This window comes from Tyto alba, unplaced genomic scaffold (genome assembly GCF_018691265.1).
Source record: "Tyto alba isolate M040663 unplaced genomic scaffold, T.alba_DEE_v4.0 Super-Scaffold_6, whole genome shotgun sequence".
NCBI lineage: Eukaryota > Metazoa > Chordata > Aves > Strigiformes > Tytonidae > Tyto > Tyto alba.
Genome location: NW_024881327.1, coordinates 3,520,689 through 3,541,102, shown reverse-complemented (window position 1 = coordinate 3,541,102; position 20,414 = coordinate 3,520,689). Strand labels below are relative to the sequence as shown.

General features: G+C 35.4%; 1 protein-coding gene across 5 annotated transcripts in view; it reads right to left on the bottom strand.

Annotated features, from left to right (window-relative positions):
• Positions 1–5,659: 5,659 nt before the first annotated feature.
• SPOCK3 (SPARC (osteonectin), cwcv and kazal like domains proteoglycan 3) overlaps positions 5,660–20,414 on the bottom strand; it is a 214,475-nt gene continuing 199,720 nt past the window's right edge. For all 5 annotated transcript variants that reach the window (XM_042808123.1, XM_042808125.1, XM_042808124.1 and 2 more), the window contains 4 exons: positions 16,677–16,898; positions 9,827–9,889; positions 8,434–8,571; positions 5,660–7,399 (listed from right to left, as the gene is read on the bottom strand). In XM_042808123.1, coding sequence (XP_042664057.1) covers positions 7,227–7,399; positions 8,434–8,571; positions 9,827–9,889; positions 16,677–16,898 — 596 coding nt within the window. In that variant the 3' untranslated portion in view covers positions 5,660–7,226. The remainder of the gene's footprint in view (positions 7,400–8,433; positions 8,572–9,826; positions 9,890–16,676; positions 16,899–20,414) is intronic.

Genomic DNA, 20,414 nt, shown 5'->3' with positions numbered 1-20,414 from the left:
CTATCCAGTTTGCATAACCTCAGTATGCAGAGAGAAAAATCTTTCCCTTTCTTCCATCACGGTCAGGCAGGCAGTGGCAGCAGCAGCACTATTATAAAGCCCTGAGGCTTATGCAATTCCCCTTCAGCAAACCTTTGCTCTGTGGCAGAGCTGATCCCTCTGCGGTTAGGTCTCAACATAACTACATCAGCTGCACAGGAGCATGAAGGGTAACACAGAGATGAGGCGTGCCAGGCAGGAGAGGTTTCTGAAACCCTGCGCTGCTCACGATAGCAACATTCCCTCTGTTGTGTCAAAGGAGATGGCGGCTGCATGGCAAGGTTCTTGTCTGCATATAGATAGAAAAAGATCAATCCCCATACAGCAGCAAATAATAGGAATTTTTGCACAATTTTATTCCTGCTGTTGAAGACTAATAGCTCTTTTTTTTTTTTTTCCACTGTTATGTAGTGGTATTAAAGGAGCAGTGGAGTGGGAGAGAATTTAATAAACTGACCTCTAATTAACAGTAAAAGACATGTATTAGAGACTTGAAAGGGAGAAAAAAGAGCTTCTTTCACTCACTTCCTCATAATAACTGAAATCTAAATATGGTCAGAGAACAGTTAACCAGGCAGCTAGTGCTTATGGTGCAAGTCAGTTCTATGAATCATAGGAGTGAACTGTAAATTAGAGGATCTACTCATTACCTGTTTGGCCTTAAGAGGTACCTTCTGCCAGCACTGACCTTTCTCTTATTTTTACAAAACCGATACAGGAAATTTACTTAGATGACAATGCCTTTTTTCTGCCATTATTGCTGATTCAAATGAAAGTTGCTAGGCAGAGAGAGAAAAGAGTAATGTAATTTCTACTACATAAAAATCAAGCTATCGTAATGGACAAGATATACAACATTCAGTGCCATTATTCCACTTTTACATGAGAATCTAAGTAAATTACCATTTATATAAACAACCCTGGACAATTCCCCGTGCTGAGTCAGGGAATTTGTAATGAATGTACTAGATTACATCTAGGCAAACATCTGCTATAAACTACTTCTGAGGAACTCTTTAATGTGCCAGTAGCATGTCCTCAGCTTCTAGGCTGGTCAGTGGTGCAACCGCTACAGATGCTTTGTGTCACGTTGCTGCTATGGGAGCTGAACTCATCTCACCACTCAGATGTAATTTCTGATGAGAAAGCTACGTAGCCTAACAAAAGGGGTGTGTGGAAATTATGAGGGGAATGAGCAGCAGGAGCAATGAACTTTGAATTGTCACACTTTTTTATTCAGTGATAGGATCAGTCAGCTACTCAAATACATAGATGCTGCCCCAGCACTGTCCCATTCTGATTTTTCTCCTGCCTTCCTTTCCTTTGAGCTTGCTTTACTTACCGCATTAATATATATATATATATATATATATATATATATATATATATATATATATATATATATATATATATATATTTAATTTTAACTAATAAAATTGTTTTCCCATGAGCAACTGTTGTATTCAGGTACATTTTCAAGGCATAAATTACAACTGTCAGTAGGTTTTCTTTACAAAATTATTAATAATAATCAGTCTTATTTAACCCACGTGTTTTAAGCTGCTGTGCCTTCAAAGGAGCCTCCTCCTTACGTTCTGGCAGGATTTCTAAGGACAACTCCTAGCGCTCTTCCTGATGAAGGAAGCAGCCCTGCTCAACACCTGATTTCCTCCTTTCATTGGAAACTAGTCTACATTTCCAAGCCTGTGGGGGAATCGAGGGAAGCAAGTTCACTTGCACATGAAGAAACAGGGACTGACATTACCACCACCTGCTGTTACAGTGTCATTTCACACTGGGTAGCCTCTCCTTCGAGTTACATCCATAACCTTGTGATTTTATTCGGTCACAATTAGTTACAATGAAGACACATCCCAGTGACATTAGCTTTGCACAATCTTCACACTGAGCAAACACAAAAATTTCCCAACACAAAATAAGTACATAAACTTCCATATAGATACAATTGTACTTTTCAGTACAGTTTTAGCTGCCAGAGATGTTAGAACAATAAGAATTCTTAAGATAGTTTTTAACCATCTCAACCTCAATTTTAAAATGTATGCCTCTCACAAACCAAGCATGTTTTTATAGTAATTTTTTACTTTGGGGGATGTGGCTTGGATTTATACTGGTGACATCTTCAAAATCATCTTTAGATTTTGTTTTCAAGAAAGTATGCTTACACTAGAAGACAAACAACACAACAGATTTTGCATTAAAGCATGTTTCAGCTCCTTAACATTAATGCAGCATAATGGAATATATGGAAGTACAGTAAAACAGAGCAAGCTCCGAAGAAGTTTTGCATAATGCTCAAAACCAATTGATTTTTAATTACAGTATTCTTCCTAATAACTGCATTATTCTTGAGAAAAAGAATCACAGCATTATGGCTCCAAAATTGCACTCTTCCTATAGATTACTATTGCTGGGTGTTTTTTTTTTTTTTGCCTTTTTTTTTTTTTTTTTGGAAGAAAACCTCAGTAATCTTTGCTAGCTTTCAAACAAAACCAGCAATGTATTTTGTTAATCACTGCTCTGTCCTAACACCCCAAACTTCGTAAAATTTGGTGTGGCCCTCCATCCCCTTGGGCACATGGGAATCAATAAGCATTACAGTTAAGAGTAGAAGAGATCCAATCTCCTCTTCTTCAGGGGGACTAAAGTCCAGCAGACAGCTTCATCTCACCAAAAAATGTCAGTATAGAAGAAGCCTGTGAGGTAAATAAACTATGAAAAGGGAAAGGAATTTGAATCTTCCTAAAAACAGGCATCTGATGTTAACAGCAAGACCTACAGAGCACACTGCCAGTGCTATGTGCTGGGTAGAGCCAGCTCTTTGAAAAGGGCACTTGGCTCATGAGTAGGATAATGACCTGAGATGGCAGGATGTGTATTCTCTTTTTTTTTTTTTTTTTTTTTTTTTTTTTTTTTTTTTTTTTTAATTCAGCAGACTGCAGAACGTTCTATAAGGTTATGAAGGAGCTGTGAATGCTAGGGGCAGACAGGGACAACAGGCCACCTCTCTGTCCATCTTAAGTGATAAATTTCAACCGTCTTAGCAAAAATAGTCCCAAGCAAGAGCATGAGTTTTGTGGGTACGCTTGTCTGACGTTTCAATAAAATTTTTCTATGCAGTCATGTGGAAAGCTGGCGAAGAGATGTAAAATGCTCTGCATTATAACTAACATTACAGCATGGAGATTCTTTCTAAAAATAGGCACACATATTTCACTTGTAAAACTCACCTTCAAGAGGACAGAGACTGTGCAGTAGTCTCTTTTTCAGGATTTGGATCAATTATTATCTGTAACAGAACAAAAAATTCAAGCAGAGGTGACACTTTTTAGGCTAGGCAACTCCGCTTCCCATTCTTGCTCCAGTTCTGTGACTCCAGGATCATTTCCACTGCCATTTCACTGTACGAATGAACAAGTTATCAAACTGCACCCGTCCCGTACCAGCAGTACAATGACTCTGCGTTAGCAGACATCTGCTCATGACAAAGGGTCACCCTATTGCTTCAGCATGTCCAGCAATGGTACTTGCCTTCAGGACTGGGTTAAGTCTTTTGAGAGTTTAATTACTAACCCAGTGATAATCGGTTAAGTTGGACATTCTTCCAATCCCTTATATTCTTCTCCGTGTTTAGCCCAACCTGTTTCTTCAAACAGAAACTTGGCGACAAACTACTTGGTGTCTACTGAACTGGCTGAAATAAAATTGTGGATGGTTTGCTACTAATATATTCAGATTAGTGGAAAAACTGTAAAAAGGATTACTCTATTTCAAATAAATTTGTGCTGCCACTGCTCTATTAAAAACCAATTTTTAAAAGCTTTTAGTAATTAGAAATATATACACCATTCTAATGAAGAAACTCTGTAAATACAGTTATTTTTAAATTTCCTATGAAGCATAAAATTAATCCACTTTCTGATAAAATGTTGTTATTCCACTTGGGCACTGGATTCTTTAATAAAAGAAATCCAGCTCTTGTTCACGTGCACAAAACAAGTAGAATTTTTCTCAGTATCATTACAGTCCGTCTTCGTCAGTCAATCCAATTTTTGTACAACCAAACTAATGACACTAATCCATTTGCTTCTAAACTAAGCATATCTATGTGGCTTGACGTGAAATATTCCCTTCAAAGACTATATAATTTATTTCATTGAACTTGGTATTCCTTACTTTTCAATGAATCCGAGAACTGTAATTCCACACATTCTCAGAAGGGCACAAGGGTTAATCACTGTGTCTTAAAGTGTCCTAATTTATATCAGTATCTCTACATATTTATAAATTCATATATATGTGTACAATTACACGATTGAGAAAAAACATCAACAAATCATAGCAACAGTGTAAAACTAATGAAGTTTTAAAATCAAGGGCCTCCTACTGCTTTCTGCCTGACTGTACTCATGAGGACATACCTCTGTTCAAATTTCTGGATATAACATAAAGAAGGAAAAAACTTCTGAACGGTTTATTTGTTTAGTGATTTTATGTTATCAGATTTTGCCTTTATTTGTTCTACCTTCTCCTGATTTCATGTATTTCTTTAATGCTGTAGTGAAGTTGTTTCCCATTCATTTTGTTTCATGAAAGACAATCAACAGTGTAATATTAATTCATAGACAAATTTACCTATTTTTTTAAAAAAAGGAAGGATGACTTCAAAGGAAGTCTTACACCTTATCAGCCTCTTCCCTGGCTTTTCCTCATGAACGAGGAAGCCATTCAAGTGTTTGTTGTTGCTGTTTTAATTTTGGACCACAAAAATTCTCCAAAATGACCCTGAATCTCCACTGTTACTGTTCTTTAATAAATTTAGCTATCTTGATTTACTTCTGACTTTACAACTGGTAGTTTTGATACTCAGGGACTAAAATCCATGCATATTCCCTCCTCCAATTCAGTGGGGAATTCTCAGGGAGGAAAGACTATAAACTACTTTTGTGCTCTTCTGCAGTTCATTTAGAATGGTCTTCACAATGTAATCCCATTAGGCTAAACACATTATGAATTCTCTTTCCATACTTTAGTTCTCCTAATATCACAGATTTTAATGAAACCCATTTTTAGTTTGTCATCTAATGACCATTTGTCACATCAGAAAAAAAAAAACCACAATAGTACTTGCTACATTAGCCAATAATGACAACATTTTTTCTTTAGCTTCTTTATTTAAAATCAATGTATATATCAGTTAATTTCAGCCATAAGAAACTGTTCTCTGATAAAATCCCACTATATTGTAATGGTAAACTCTTAACTATTTCTTTTTTTTAAGAAAATAATACAACTATGCCCCACAAATTATGACAGAGTTTGAAAAGAAGTATCTCTCTCTTTCTTTTCTATGTAATGAAGACAACATCATAAAAGTACATAACAGAGCTATAGAAAATTCAGGAAAAAATACAGAAAAATAAAAGCTCCTTATGGGTTTTGCCTTAGTCAAAAATTCTTTACTGGAAATAAAACAATAAATGGCTTTATACAAATAAATACATAATTTTAATAGGTGAAATGTGAAACATGAATTCTTCCTGTTTCAAAATTTCAAACTATGCAAAAAGTCAAAATGATGGTCTATACTGAACAAAGGTTGGTTACAAGAGTCTTTATTTTGCAAACTATACAGAAACAGTAAAAAAGAAAATGCATTATACTTTTCAATATTACACAGGAAAATCATTAAATTTAGTATTCAATGTGTAGAAATTAATTCAAATAAGAAACTGATTTTCCTTTTAATTAACAATGGGAAACCAGTGATCCAATTTTGAAATGATACAACCTGTAGTATTACATTATACAGGTCACATCAATTTTGTTGTGGGCAGAAAGCAATAGATATGATATGAACGAAGAAGGTGGAGTCCCAAAATGTCTACACAATTAATTAACATGCTAACATAAATACAGTGATTAAAGTAATTTTCTCTACAGTCAAATCTTAAGTGCTACTCTACACAATAATTATAATCTAGTCCACATGATAATTACATAACAATAGGAAAAAAATTAAAATAACCCATTTTCTTCATTCCAGCAGCAGTACCTATACTGGTATTAATTTGGTAATCGGGTGTGCTTAGCTATTGCCTAACATCCTATACTGGTATGCATGCTAAAACCTCTCTATTTCTATTTTGCAAGGCACCTTTACAATACGTTCTCTAAGTTTCTGCACTAGTAACAGAAAACAACGTGAATTAAGATAAAGATGCAAAACTACTTCCTGAATTAAGAAAATAAAAAGTATCATTATACATTTATTAAAAACTACCTCGGGGCAAGTGCCAATACTCTGAAATACAGTCATGTATAAAGGTAATATAATTTTAAGCAATTTTTTTCCCCATGTAAAATATTTTACGCTAAGCTGATTAGAGAGAAATACAGAGAAACAACATAGGGTGAAACAATGTTTGAGTAAATAATGATAAAGCCTGTAAGACCTTGACATGAAAGAAAAAAAGATAAGGAAGAACAAGAAAACTTCGGAATTACAGAATCGGTGCTTGTCCAGTCCATGCCACTTCTTTTGAAAAATCCTTTCAATAACCTAGCTCTTTCTTAGCAAAAAACATAACTACAAATGCAAACACAAAGGAGGACTTTGCTTTATTTTCCCTCCTGATAATTTTTCTCCATACCTTTGGTTAATTAAAGGCTGGTGAGATGCTACTTGGGCACCAATGTTTTTCTACTGTAATATATTTTTGATTTATTCAATGGACCATTTGCAAAGTCCGCAGGGCTTAGAACACTGACAGAACTAAAGTTAAGTTACAGTATGTGTTCTGAAGAGGACATGCACAGTTCCAAGAAAGGGCAAATATCTTTTCACTGGAGCTTTACAGAGACTGGCTGTCTTTATAGTATGTTTTGCACATTTATATTTTCAGTAGCACATAACATTTCTTTCTCCAGGCTAGACTTCCAATGTATTTTCTTCAGCACAAAGGCATTTAAAAACTCAAAAGCACATAACATAATTATTCTTATTTAAACAAAAAAAGTCTATGACTCCAGCTGCAATGGTTGAAGTAATTATACAAAATATACATGTTTGTTAGAATCCTTTTGATCTTGGAGAGCAAAGGGATTTTATGAAATGTCATCTTGGGAATTTTAGAAAGGTACAATTAATGGACCCCCTAATATCATCAAATATATCCATCATGATCATCATCATCATCAACATCATCATCTCCTTCATCTTCATCATCATCTTCAATTTCATCTTCATCATTCATTATTTCATCTTCGTCATCTTCATCATCTGTCCATTCATGGAAATCACCAGAGGCAAAATCACCTGAAGTCTCTATATCAATAGCTAAAAAGGTATGATGGTTACAGAAAAGACACATAACATACACTACATATTTATAGTATCATATACATAAACATACAAAAGGCACACCAGAATATTATGTTTCAGGACAATTACTTATTTTAAACTACACAGTCTGACACTGAAATAGAACATAGATAATATGAAAATTCTTCTGTCTGAAAACCACTTCAATGGGGATGAATATCTCAATGTTAACAGGAGACAAATTTTATGGATTTGTAGAACTATAATGAGGGCCAGGAACAAATGAAAGAGATTTAAGTCCAATCTAAAGATGCCAATAAGGACTAATGATAATATACACTGTCTATTGTTCAGTTCTTACATATTATCTTAAACTATCTAGAACTGTCCATTTATCTAGAAAGGATCCTGGATTAGATGGACAATAGGCCTGAGCTTGTATATCAAATATTATGTTAAATTTACCCTTTGTTTCAGGCTATGTTCTTCTGTTGCAAAAGAAGTGGAAAGGAATAAAGTAAGATTTTTTTATTTTATTTTTTTTTTTAAATAAGAAAAATATTTTATTGCCATTCTTTATATCTGGGACATCGAGTAAAGGTGACAGGGAAATTCTTGGAAGAAGTTGCACAGTGCTGCAGGGAAGGGAAAAATAAGGAGCGATTTAGTGTGCTAGGAACTTTTGGCAATTACCTCAAACATAAACTAAAAAAAATGTTGAATTGAACTCACTGGCACGTTGATTACCCAAAGGGGTTTCATCAAGCATTTTGGGGCTTGTCTAATGCTGCTCTAAATAATTAATTTTCCCTAGCTTTATATGCACTATTCCAAGCACATATATGAAGGCTATTAATAGCTGACACAGTCATAGGAGTTGCAAAAATTAATGAAGCAACAACAATAACAAAATGTAATTTGTTATTTTTTATTTCAAAGTCCACATCATTGGGTCCAATACCTGCTCTTACCGAACAGATTTAATCTGGTTCGTAATCAAAGGGAGTAACAGCTGTAAAACCAAATGCCACCAAGGCTTCTTAACTTACCACATTCTGCCACCCCGTTTGTTCTGGATCCCGTTACCTCGTTACCGTATCTGTCAACACACCAGCACTGCCCTACGCTTCCATGGCACTGACTTGGCTTGTAATATCCATCTTCATCACATAAGGGGATGTACTGCCCTGTGATGAATAAAGATTGAACAAGAGTATCAAAAACCATCTCTTGGCCAATGTAACAATTATAGCAGAAAATAACTACCTTTTGCTGTTTCCTCATTCCAGACCCTACACCGACTGGTTTACTATTACTAAATTTGGTTAAGCAGAAAGTGACTGTGCATATCAAATGTGGGAGGGAAAATAACACATCTCAGTCTTGGACTGATTTCAAGAAATACGGTGACCAAGCTTCCTTTAAATTTTATATTGATCCTGTGATACATATTCCTTACTCCCTGAGTGTCTCAGTCAAGATGTTCACTGTATTCTGGGGGAAAGGCTCAAAGGTAGCACCCAACCCTGAACAGGATGTTCTGTAATCTGTGGAGTACAAAAAAGTCTGAATGAGGGCCAGGCTTCTTGGACTAACAAACTATTTGATACAAGGCATAGGAGCTATTTTTATTTAATATATATATTACAATCCATTTAGTTACCTACTAATATTTAGCTACCCCACCACAGAAGACAAACGCAGTGCAACATACTGATTTTATCAACAACAAATGTAAAAAAAAAAAGAATGTTAAATTTGCATTTATATGCAAAATACTTAGGCAAATTAGGCTCTAAGCCAAAAGGGTTCTCCACCACGAGTACAAGAGACACAATCAGGGACTTATTTTGTGGGGCAGTGACTTGCCTAATGCTGAATAATCCACTGTTTTTCATCTGGAATGGAGACTTTTTGAAAGAAACATAAAATGTAGACAAACCACAATGAACAAAACATTCTTATGAAAGCATTTTGAAGCATACAGCTGTTGTTTGAAATCACCCTTAGCAGAAACACAGTTTTGACTCCTTTGGGCCAAGCCTTTTATGGCAGCTTTTATACAGTGGCTAATGGCAAAATGAAGATTTTAGATTTCAGTAATATTGATACAGTATAAACTGATTCACAACAAAGATTTCAATTACTTAAAGAATATTACAGGTAAAGGATCAGCAGAGATACTAATTCAGGAGTGCCTTAGACTGTCCCCTTTATAACTGTAAAAACGTACCTTCTATTAGGGTAATAAACCAGATGTAATATCTTTTGGTAGGTAAGGTAATAAAACTAAGTTTAATAGCTTTCAAAAATTTCATAAATTTTGTTGCTGGAATTTACTGCGGTCTATCTTTGTTGGATTAATATTGATTTTATGTTGCTGTTTCACTCGGGTTATTTATGTAAGCAATAAAACCTTCAAAAGAATGATCTATGGCTCACCTAGGAGCTTCTTTCCTCCTTGCTGCTTCTGAATGTTGCTGAGTTCTGTCTGGCAAGGTGGGTCTAAAATGACATAAAAAACGTTAAACAGATTACACTGTATCTAGGAAAGAAAGAATATGAATAAGTTTTCACAGTTTGCTACATTCTAAGGTCACTCTAACTACTGGTCTTAAGAAACAGAGGCATCCTGCACTAGTAGTCATGTTCTCAGCTCTGAAATAAAAGAGTTAGTGCACCTTGCTACAGCTTCTGAATTACGCATCAGAGCACCACCAGAGATTGGTGCAGAAGGCCAATCCCGGTTAACCCAGCTATAAGTGAGCATCTAGTTACTAGTCTGGAGGATCGAGGAATGCTAGACCGAAATTGTAACTCTATCAAACCCTATTTTATCAGTCTACAGAAATCAGAGTGTGACTGTGAAGCTTGCCTCATGCATTGGTTAGAAAAAGGATGGCTTTTAATTATTTCCCTTTTGTCCTTCTTAGAAGTCATGTGGGCGTTCTGTATTTCATGTACTACACTAAGGAAATAAGAATTTTCTCCACCGAAGACTTTAAGATTGTGACTCTTTTGCAGCAATTTAAGACTGAATCCGATATGCACAAATCCCCATGTTCAGCAAACTTTAAGTTAAAAACAGTGGCCAAACTTAAAATGGTTCTAAGAGGCAGAATAAGTATTAAAATTAAGTTCTCCATTCTTCAGTTATAGCTTACTCCAGTTCTGAATCATTTAATTTTCTACTGTCTATGAAAGCAAGCCACAGTATGGCCCATGAATGGGAAGAAAGACGTGAATGTGCATACCTTACTGTTGAATAAGTGAAAGAATCGAAGACAGCAAAGTACTAATCTCTGAACACTGATATTGCAGACTACATTAGACCATTAGCACAAAGGCATTTCTCATTCTGAATCAGCAGTAGTATTACTGAGTTTACTCACATGTGTCTTTATACCATTCCCAGACAATATTCTGATAACATCTCAGTAAAATCTCATGTTCTATGAATATTAAATGCATTTTCCATTTTAGCAGACTGATTATTTAGAATACATCTTTGCCAAGCAATTAACTCAAGGCTCCCTTCTGAATGATACTGAAACTACTTTTTTTCCACACAAACTGAAAAAAAAAAAATCTTCTGAGCTAGCTTAAGGATGAGTAAGACTGGCCTAGCTTATTGATGAAGCACACACTTCAACCAGAACCCAGTCACTGTATAGGGCAATAGGTAGGCAAAAATCACGAGTGGTGCTGGTCCCAAACAGCCTTTCCTGAATTCCTCCTAAAGGAACACAAGAGTGCTCACTCTTTACCCAGCTGAGAGCAGCACAAGATGCACAAAGGAGTGCGGGAATGGCAAGAATATATTATAATACATGGAGGTGACTTTCTTGTGGAAATGCTGAGATGCTGGTGACAAATGCCTAGATGAACTGAGGATCAAAAGCATATTTCTGATGAACACAGCACCTCTTGGCTGGCATAGACTAGATGTACCAACAGACCTTTGGTATTATCCATGAGCTCTTATCTAACAGAGTAAACAGAAACTGGAAGACAATAATAAACCCTGACATCAGGCTGTTAATTTCGCTTGGCTCTGCATTTTAAATGCTATTTGCATATTCCATACATTTAAAGAAGCTTATAAATGTTTAGAGTGACCTCAACTTTGGTGGGCCAGGTTTTCACACTAAAACTATAATGATTCTTTTTAGAGTGAAGGTCTTAAAAGTAGGCTCTACTTTTAAAATACTGTTCACAGGACTCTTAGTGCCAGAACAAATTTTCAAGAGATGACTTTCCAGACAACCAAGCAAATCCCTGTTTGCTCTCTTGAAAACCACTGGGACTTGACATCATTGGGTGGGTATTGGGTTTTAAGTATTTGGTCTTTGAGTATTTGCTGAGGTTATATAAAGTTTTACATTTTCTGTTGTCAGAAGTGCTTTGATGATGATCACGCTCACTGTTATGCCAGAGATGTTAATTACCTTTCAAAAATAAAGTTTCTGTCTTTCCTGATATTTAAAGAGTTAAACTCTTAATTGTACAACATTCTGAGGATCGATTATTTCTTAAACCAAAGGTATTTCCAATTAATCAGTAATCTAAAAAATTATAGTTATTTATGCACACAAGTACCACAGGCTAGAAAGGATCTAGAACTGTGGTGGACTTGGCAGTGTTAGGTTAAGAGCTGGGCTAGATTATATTAAAGGTCCTTTCCAACTTAAATGCTTCTATTCTATTTTATTCTACCTTTCAAAACAGATGCAAAATATGCTGAAGGAGAAGAACTAGTCAAATAGGAAAAATACATGTATTTTGTTCTAGCACTAACGTGGAAATGTAAAAATGATGGACTATGCCTAAAAAAAAAAAAAAAAAAAAAATCTTAATTTACAGCTATAAATCTTTGGTGGTATAATTACAAAAAGGATCACCACTAACCAAAAGGTAACAAGGCAATATGAGAAAGTTACTTACCCAAAACTCTCTTCTTCTCAGAAGCTAGGTCTTCAAGATTCACACTTAAGCTTTGCTTCTCAGGATTAAAGCAGCAAAAACTCTTAACAATACTAAATCACTCTGGTGCTTACAACTGTCAAAGAAAATGGCAGGCTAGAAGTTCAACCAATTCCTTTTGGTCCACAGCATATCCTTTTTCCTCTCTCCCCAAATCATAAGGCATCCCTCTTTTATTTTCCAGTTAGTTACTGAGTTTGGAAAAGCTGTCTTTTAGGTTTCTGAACTTATTTAGATTAAAAAAGGCAGTGTCACTGGACAACTTTTGGGAGTCTTGCACTTAGGAGAAAAAATTCTTTTGCAAAAATTAGTGTGGTGGCTTCCTTCGAAATAGAAACGAATCTGACATCAGTCTTTCTGATAATCTGAATACAAATAGAAGACCTAATCATCTTCATCCTTCATCTACTTCCACAGATGTGGCAGGAATTGTCTTTCTGACAATATCACTGCATCGTTATGAGTGATTCATGAACCACGCAACAGCAGCCATCCACAGTTCTTCAGTGCTCACAGTGCTGACGTCCACCTGAGTATCCCACATTATTAATACTGGCCCTTGAGACATCAATATTTGGTTGTGTCAAGAGCTGCTGCAAAGCTAGCACAATTAAGCTTTGATTTATGAAAAAGAGGCACATTAACAGAGCAATGGGAGTAACAGTGGTAGATTTGACAAGGAATGTCCAGGATTTTTAACAGACATGTCTCAAGGAGCTGCTACCCACACAGTGAGCCTCCAGCTTTCACAGATTCTCCATCTTATTCAATTACAAACCAGTGATTTTCCATCTGTCAAACAGACAATATTTGGCAAAGCCCACAGTTTTTGGCATATGGTCCACTGCAGATTAGGCTGCTGTGTTGTGCCTTGCCTGTGCATGGGGTCAAGTACTGTAATTGTTCTTGGACAACTGAGGCTTGAACTTTAGGGATTCGAAGCATCAATACTGCACTTCAAGAAATCTTTCTGGAGACCTCAATTATGTGTTAAGGCATGTTAAACATTCCTTTAGAACCATCTATAAGCATATATGAAGTCCTACCATCTGAAGAGACTGAGGTAACAAATATGAATCACAATAATTATAATTATTCTGTAAGATGGACTAGATTTAAAATCATAAGGATGTCTTACAGCCTTGACAGACAGAAGACCCTGTAAGAAAAAAGGCATCCTGAGGAATGCTAGACTAACCGATCCATACAGATGCCTGCAGTAAAGAAGTACTTCAGTGCTAAGCGTTAATATTCCCAGCAAAATTGGCTGCTCTCCTAGTTGGAAGAAGTGATGCGACAAAAACGAGGCTGTAATAATGATGAAGTACTGGCAGAAAGAAATTCAACCTATAAAAAGGCAAACACTGCAAGTGCCCCACCATTTAGATAAGCAATAAAGTGTTAAGCTAGCGTCAAACAAATAAGAAAATAAGTTTTGAAGATGGGCACTGAAGCACTTTCATGAATTGTAGTTGAAACTAGAGGGCAATAGTGACCAAAGTGTACAGGAAGACTTGCGAAAGTGCAGATGTTGAAGTATTGCAGAAATAGATTATAGTGTCTTGGATGTATCTCAGAAGCACTAAACTACACTTAAAGCAGAATAAGGCCAAGAAAAAAACGAAGTAAGCACCACTGAGCTGTACATATGTGTTTAAGCATTAGTCAAGGCAGGACAGCGGCTACAGGAAGATCTTTTTCTGAGCAAGAAAGATCTGACAAGTATTCATAAGAAGTTGTTATATTGACTAGAAGTTGTGAGCAATGTGCAGTAATGGGTCCAGTGTACTGTAATGCATCATGACAGACCTCAAGCAGAAAGAAAGAATGAAGAAGAGTTACAAGTACTTGTCTGATCCTGACAGTCTTGAACTGTGAAGCTAAGATCAAAGAGCAAGAGGGCTTCTCAGATAACGACCAAAGCAAGTACTATGTATTTTAAAAAAGCACAAGGGAATTTCTATCCCAGTATGATACTTATTGTTGACTAAATTTTGTATTCACTTTGAACACTGTTTAATCAACAGCAGTGCTGTAAAATTGTAGATCTGCCCAGAAAGCACCTACTAAGCTCAATGAATAGAGAGAGCTGTCTACATGGTTTGAAGCATTCTGTTAATATCAACTTATTTTAATAAACATCAGAAAGAAGCCACTGGATTTTTCTACCTAGTCATCTCTTTGCTACTAATATCAAAGGTTTAACTAAAGGTCTTATTTAGGTTGTTCAATGAAGTAAAACATAACCAAACATGAACTTATTACAAGATGTAGCATAACATTGAAAATTATGAATAAAGAATTCAGTGGGTCACTAATACACTAGGGAGTTAGGACTCAGCTGTGCAAGAGTTAATAATACGTGACAAAAGAAGACTATAACCTTTGTTTTCTCCTTACACCTTCAAAAAAGGAGAATACAGATGCTGTTGACTGTTAATTTGGAGGGAGGGAGTGCATGTTTAATGTGCAAGGATTGCCAAAACTGAGATTTCACCTCATTTACAAAAGTTGAGGATACATCTTTTTTTTACCATGTGTTGAAACACTTTGTGTTATCAAAAACTATCTGATCTATTTTAAATCAGCAACATCACAACATCATGGTCAAGACAGTGAGGAAACAGGTAAAAAGGGAAGCAAATCTTGGCAATATTGGATTCTGCAATGGGGAGAATCAGTGTCACTGAAAGCCAGATCCCAGATTTCTAGCCTTTGGAGTACCAATACAATTCAGCAGTGTTTAGATCAGTCTTTATGATACCATCCTTGGGTTCTAGTGGTACACTTAGCAAATATTTTAGACAAACAGTATATATATAGGCTATAGAATGCAAAACTACTTGAAATTAATCCGTGGAAGTGCTTCCTTAATGTCCTGGTTATGCTGTACAAACATTATATGAAATTGGTAAAAGAGTCAATCGGTAGAAGAACCTTGGACCGTACTAGGCCACGTGTTATATGCTGTACTTTCTCTGACAACTGAAAAGAATTATACTGCCCTCCAAAGAGTAAGGGTGTTTATATATTAAGCTGAAATGATTGCGGTGGTGTTTTTTTTATTTTAAAGACAACTGAACAAAACGTGTTATGTTCTTTACTTTAAGAACTACTTTACTCCTGGGATAAGTTATTTTTCATTTTCTAATTTTGTTAGCAGTACATACACGCTTATGAAAATAAAAGCCAAAATATTGTTCTACTATAAAACAAACAAGGTGTTATGAAGGACTAAATATTAACTTCTTAACTAGAAAGTTATCAAAGAAAAAAAATCTGCTATTTAGTATATAACTACAGAAGTACAGCTTTATGTTTATCCAGATTTAGAACTGGCAGATGTGGCATGATAAAAATCTTTATCTCCACAGAAATCAGAGTCAAACCCAAAATGCTGAGTTCTAATGGGACTTTATCATAAGAGTTTTAAGGGCACAAGTGATATTTAAAAAATTACATTAAAATTTTCAAAAAGGCTGAACTGACTTTGCAAACTGTCCACCAAATCAGTTTTATCTCCTTTATTGCCAGTAGAAATTTTGACTCCTGTTGCTATTTATTTCTGTGAAAAGTTCCCTCATATCAGTAAGAAAAATGAAGGGGCCATTCTGCCCAGTTTCAGCCAGTATTTAATAAATAAATTCTTTGATTTATTACAACTAGTTTGAGTATATAATTTTTGTGATGTCTCACCTAGATCTAAAATTGTTACATGATCCTCAGGAAAATCATGCTTATAGGTTGTGTGTGCTTGTTTAATCAAATAACATCAGAACATTAACAAGAAATTCATCTAGGCAGTAAAAATCAATTGGTTTAAGGTCCAAATGACTGGAAATAACTTTATTCATAATGTTTATTCAGTTATTTTAATAGGCTCACAAAATAGAACATTGAGAAGCCCTACTTTAACAATTAATAAGTTTGTTTTATAATGTAGGCAAAGTAGATTGGGTAAGAAAAAACGTAAGTAACTTTGTTCATTATTTTTGACTTTTTCCTCTGCATACTTACTGGAAGTTGGCATGAAAAACAACACTGCTGTAAAAGCATTAGGCACCGTTTTGCACTTTATTTAGAATCCTTGAATTTCTAGCAAGCCTTTCCATTTAGCTTGGGTGCATTGTATGGTTTGGCTTTCTTTCCTTCATTTTAGGTATTCACAATAGGTCAACAAACAACACAAATTCATTGTACAGCATTTAAGAGCTTGTAGTTCACTGGAATCTTCTTAATATGTTAAAAAAAGATAAAGTACTACAAAAAGGTCAGTGATATACATATGCAGGTTGTTCTCATCTTTTACCTTGCTGTCTCTGGAAGCAGTAGCACCACTCATTGTTAGATATCAAACTATCCTTGTATGTGTCACAAGAATTGAAGAACGCCCTGGTGCACGGCTCATTCTTGTCAAGGTAAATGCTTCCAAGTTCTGACTGGTCCAACAACAAGTCATAGTTCGTATCAAGTCTGTTAAACATCCAGCCAAGGGAATCTTTGCAAATTGGCAAAATGCTGGTATCAAATCCTAAGAAGCAAGAAAAAGAAAAAAAAAAATTATACAGCAGGAAAGATATAGCAGCTGCTGAGCTCAGCCAACACAAAAGAACTCTGCAACATGGAAATTGCTCCAGTCGTACATAGATACAGTACATAAACAGTGCATGCTATTGAAATACTATGTATCAATTATACGTCAGCTTCATTTTAAAAAATCATTGAATTAACCTGCTAAAAAAATTAATCATGCCATCAGTCTCAAAGCATTTAGAAATATGAGTTTTCTTGTCAAACATTAAACCTATAGCACACACGTTACGTATGGTAATAAATGAATTACAGTGATTTCCTGGAAAAGAATTATGTTGAGGAATTTTAGTGATATTGTAAATCGGGAGAGTGAAGCTTAGGTGGTTTGCAATGTTTACATAACTAAGAAGATAATAAATTCCAGGTAACTTGTTGGAGTCTGTTTTTTTTCTTCCTATAACATATATTCTATTCTATGAAAAAGGAACATGACACTCAGCCTTCGGCAATGCCTGGAAAGTTAGTTTATCTTTACCTGATGTACTTTACATCTTGGAGAAGGCCATGGGGAAGATAATTGCTAAGAGCAGCCGGTTGCCAGTATCAGACCTACTAATACAGCTTGCATCTTCCTAAATTGTTGCTTGGAAAAAGGGCCATCAAGAACAGGCTAAGTTAACTATTCCTGTAGCTAGAGCTCAGACCTCGTGTTTGTTTTTCCTGCATCAACTGTAAAGTACATGCAGACTTGCATATGGACATGGATGGGAATTCAGAAACTGCCAGGCCTCTTGCCTATGTAAAAGATGTGAGCTGCATTTGACAGACATGCAGGTTTTTTCTTGCTCATGTGCTATGGGTCATACCACAGGCTTATGGGGCACGTGGCCAGGCAGTTGCTTATAGATTCTAATACAGAACGATATTTAGTGCTACTAAATACTAATCTTCTAAGAACTTTTAAGCTAAAACTGAGTGCTGAAAAATAAGACTGGTGAATATGGCTACAGAAAAGTTGCCATAACAGCACGCAGGAATTCCCAGTTTCTCCTCTGTTAAAATGAAGTCTGCCTGATTTAGTTCTTGTTCTGGAAACAATAAAGAAAACTGAAAAATGTTTCTATACCGCAAAAACGCGTCAACTTGGATAACTCAGTGATCAGATTTACAAATCAGTAGATTTTTCTGCAGATATGTATGGATGTGGAAATCTCCACGCTATGGTAGAACAACCATTTCGGAAAGGAAAAGAAGAAAGTTGATGGCAACAAAAACTCTGTGTGGAAGCCAGACAACCACATAAAGACCCTTTCCCCAGAAATCTTAAATTAACTATGACTTTTTATCACAGCAGTCTCACTTTTCCTTGCTCCCTGATGACCTGTCACATTTATTATTATTTTTGTTTGACAGAAAGAAAAAAAAAAAAAAGCAAAAATAGAAAGCAAGCCATTTGATATTTATGATATTTTTGATGTGTTTAACACAATTTAAAAACATAGCCAAGCATTCAACCAACAGTCTCTCTCTTCCTTCCTCTTCAGCCCTGGATAAAACATCAAGACAAAATAACTTGGTTTTTTTGTGGATTAGGAAGAGCAGAGAGAGACAGCACCTGACTAAATGAATAAGGATATATAGTAGATGTGCTATTTAGCTATAGCTGTAAAGGATACCAAAATTATTTAATAGGTTTTTCTGATTTGAAAAATTCTGGAAGGTTCCTCCACCTTAAAACATTTTGTCTAAGGATGAGTGTTCAGTATAACATTATTTACCTCTAAGGCTCCATTCCTGAAGGCCCCTTAACACTTCCAAGATATTCCTCTTTTCTCTGCTAGTCTGCTATTAGCTAGAGATTCTCCTCAAGACCTTGGGTGCAAGAAAGGGGTCGATGTGAAACATACTGTTTCCTATCCTGCCTTTTGTGTACCTGCATGTAGGGAGGAATTATTCTTGTGCTCACAAAATTTTTCTGAATTAGGCATTCTGGCCAGCTCACCAAACTGTAAGACAAGTTGTAGAAAAAGAGCAGCCATGAGAAGACAGATTTTAATGAACAAGATGCCAGCTAGAAGGGAATATAACATAAAAGTCATTTTAAAGGTGTATTCAGGGACAGATGTTGTGGGCCAAAGTAGATAATTGTAGACAATACATCCGCATGTGGAATTTTAAGTGTAAGTTTATTGAAAGAAGCATCACTTTCAGGCTTGGGACAAAATATTTTTAAATTAGCATTTGGAGGCCATGCTGGAAAAGCTCACATCATTAAGTACTCTGTAGTTTAGGATACTGGAAAGTAGTGTTACGTATTCAAGAAACTCTGCTAAGGAAGAGCGGGGAAAACCCAAAGGTTATTTTACTTCTCTCAGTCACTTTCAAATTTTACTCTAAAAAGAAAGAAATTTAACTGAAGAATAGTGAAAGACCCCTAAACATGTCAAAGGTTTTATGCATCTCTAAGTGAAGGTTGGAATGATATATCTGCAGAAGATTTTATCCCTATTTTTTTCTTGATTCCCTCAACTAGAATTAGCCTGTGAATTGAGTTCATCCTCTATTCCCATTTCTCACTTTTTTCTCACTTCTTTTTATATAGCTTTTAGATTTTTTAAAGTGTATCTAATAGTGACGTCCCACTGGATTTTTATCTATTACATTTGTCCTAGTTAGGGAGAGCTTGAAATTAAAACATTTGCATGGGAGTGAGAAATATCATTAAAAAACACATGACTATTACAAATCACGGATAACAGGAAAGCACCAGAAAAATGTCATTATCTTCTAATGTTTTCTATAAATCCAGTTAAACTTCAACATAACTGTAGTTTAATATTTAAATATAGAGTTTGAAGTCTGATATTTATGATATACACTTCCTAGTAAAGAGGAATATAACTGGCACATCAGAGTTAATAAATGTACTTCAAACAGTAACATTTCATATAAGAAACTTCTCTTGTTATTTCTAAGCCTGAAAAATAAAGTTTACATACACTAAAGTTGTCATAACCTATCTATTAAATAGCATCATATATTGGAGAAAAAGCATTGTGGGTCATGGTGTCCAGCTTTCTACTAAATAACTGTTTGATGTAATAATTTAAAATATTAGTCGTGCTTTACCTTGCAAGTAGTTTATGTTTCTGTTTTCAGAAGTTGCTTCTGAAGTAGTCTGCATTTTTATTTATAGCCCAGTTTTTTTTGATATTGTTTATACTTTTTTTTTTAGTTCTTTATCTTTTTCTCTGGTATTATTTTAAATAGAGAAAATCACATGTCTTCTTAGTTTTCATTTGGCTTGTTTCACCAAGCCAAACTCTTTCATGACTATCGGTCACTGCAGTACAGTGTAGAAATGTCTGAAATCTCTATCAAATGTTAGTTTAGGTGAAATAAATAAAAATGGCTAAAGTATTTCAGATGTAAACCAGGCAGATGTTAAAAGAGACACAAGCACAAGCAGCTTTGTTTGATCTAAAATGGAGCAGTCCACCTCCTCCAGAACTGC